This window comes from Anneissia japonica, unplaced genomic scaffold (genome assembly GCF_011630105.1).
Source record: "Anneissia japonica isolate Jap-2015-1 unplaced genomic scaffold, ASM1163010v1 scaffold466_len1169948_cov191, whole genome shotgun sequence".
Lineage (NCBI taxonomy): Eukaryota > Metazoa > Echinodermata > Crinoidea > Comatulida > Comatulidae > Anneissia > Anneissia japonica.
Window position 1 is genome coordinate 496,713 of NW_022689540.1, and position 2,583 is coordinate 499,295.

General features: G+C 36.5%; 1 protein-coding gene across 1 annotated transcript in view; it reads right to left on the reverse strand.

Moving 5' to 3' along the window:
* Positions 1-396: 396 nt before the first annotated feature.
* Positions 397-2,583, reverse strand: part of LOC117125512 (glutathione hydrolase 1 proenzyme-like) — a 23,236-nt gene continuing 21,049 nt past the window's right edge. Inside the window, exons 10-11 of the mRNA XM_033272022.1 lie at positions 976-1,216; positions 397-528 (exon numbers count right to left, since the gene is read on the reverse strand). Of these exons, the coding sequence (XP_033127913.1) occupies positions 397-528; positions 976-1,216 (373 nt within the window). The remainder of the gene's footprint in view (positions 529-975; positions 1,217-2,583) is intronic.

The following is a 2,583-nucleotide window of genomic DNA, read 5'->3' on the forward strand; positions in this document are numbered from 1 at the left end:
GCAATATGTGCTAATATTTTTCGCTAAGTTTAGGAACTGTCTCTTATACACATCTAGATGTGTATAAGAGACAGATATATATAATATTATTCATATTCATATTCATATGGAACTTTGTTGGGAATTTGAATCCCGACACGATGGCGTGCATTTCGATACTTGAAGTATGTATTATACGAATGGAGTATATAATATTATGCGAATATGATTCCTGGCGCCGCCCCTGTTCATATAAGAGTCTTATGTCTACTCTTAATTCGCATATGTTTCAATTACGTAAATATTTTTGCTACATTAATTTTTATAAATGTAAATTTCTTGTAATATTGCCGCAATTTAGCTCAAAAGATAGAAAAAGGAAAAACGATACTTGTGGATTCGTTAAGTCGAGCCCTATTAATACCACCTTCTTACCTGATTAAAATCATTTTCATATAGAATATGATGTGGGTAGAGTTGGTGATGGATTCTTGGTTCCTTGATTGCATGTTCTATGTCTTTTCCAAACCACAATGTGTTGATGATTGCCTATCGTAAAATAAAGACGAACAAGACATAAAGAAAATACAAATGTTGTTATTAGTACTAGCAGCAGCAGCAGCCATAGTAGCAGACTGATCCAAAATGGGATATAAAGTCGCATCTTATAATGACGCAATATGTCATAAGACCGTGAAAATTTGTCAGGTATGGTTTAAGATCATGCAAGATCAGCAATCTCGTAAAACTGGTGACCAGAAAAAGGTCTATTAGAAATTATGATGCGATGATATCCCAGCCCTCGATATATAAGGACCATCAGGACGATACAATCACCAGCTAGGGCCCAGTGAAGTGGCACAGAATTATTATCAGATGCGGCTGATCTCCTTTAATAGCACAATTAGATATGAATCCCAAAATGCCTATGAACACTAAATTTTTATTTCATTCTACCACTGAACTGTGACATACAATGTACATAAATTAACATACTAAGGCGGTTCCCGTTGTTATCCTGGTACCTCCCGATGCACCAATTACCAAATGCACTTTATTCGATTCATCGACAAATATCGAAGGGCACATGGAGGACATTGGTCGTTTTCCAGGCTTGATGAAGTTTGAGTGTGACGCGGGAACACGGAATGAGTTGACTGTAGCGGCTGTACTAAAATCATCCATTTGGTTGTTGAATATTATGCCTGTTCGTGTCCCTCGAACTTTAGATCCAAATCTGGGTTTACAATAAATAAATAAATATATATATTATATATATATATATATATACATGTATGTATGTATATATATATATATTCCATAATTTTTTAAGCCATGTTTTGAGCCTTCTATTTACTATATATATTTTGCTCTCATCATACTTTTCTTCAGCTTGACAAAGGTTGATAACCGAAAACGTTTGCTCACTATTAAATAAATATATACCTTATTACCTTCTCTCCGGAGTTTTTTGTTTTTACTATTTTGTTTGCCAATGCAGCCTTCCAGTTTTTTATATATATTTTCTATCATCATTTGCTGCAACCACCGGACTTCTACTCTTTGTTTTGACTATTATCGGTACTCTATGGAAGACCCTAAAAAACTTCTACTTCAACTTCGTCAACATCTATGTGAAGACTTCAAAATGTATCCTGCAACTTTAGAACATTTCGCTTTCCAGTTTGGAGTAGCCACGTTTAATAAGACCAGATTCTGTAATCATGTTAACTTCATTTCTACGTGCCTTAAATCTAACATCATTCCAAAAGGATTTCGATCAAATTGGAGGCCGTTTATTGCCAATGTTCACTCTGATATTGTGTCCAAACCTATTATAGACTGCTCAAGAAGAATTATGCGATCCAGTTTACGCTCTTTTCAAGTCTCTTGCCAAATTACAAGTGCCAAGATGGAACAATTTCGCAACTTACTTAAAGCCTCCTGTAGTACCACTGAATTTAACTACATACGTCATGTTGTCCATATGCTGAACAGAAAATATTATGACTGTCTTACCACTGCTAAGAAAACTAAACTCGATAAGCTGAAACATGCAAGGAAGTCGTCTACCGCTACTAACACCTCACCTGATACATCTAAGCTAGTTGTGACCATTCCATCGGATCTTGAACTAACTGCTGAAGAAAGGTCTGTGCTCTCTAAAGGTCTGTCATTTGTTCCTAAACGCGAGACTATTGATGAATTTCAAGTTAAGTATGATCTGGAACAGTACTACCGTAAACTGCAACTTAAAGCACACTTTCATAACCAGGACACTCTAACTAATAAAACGGATGAATTCACTTGCCTAGTTTCCAATAACTCCGATTGGACTCCACCACTAGGAAAATTCGCTGCTTTAGATCTGTACATCAACAAATGCCGTCATGACATCAATAATTTAAACCTGAAACGCCATGTCAGAAGCAAGAACCTCAGCCGTGGAGAACTAAATGCATTGCGCTCTCTGAAAAACAACCACAATCTGATTATTAAACCTGCTGACAAGGGAGGTGCTACAGTCGTATGGCAAAAAGACCTCTACATCGCTGAAGGACTACGACAGTTATCGGACGCTACCACTTATGAACAGACACCCAC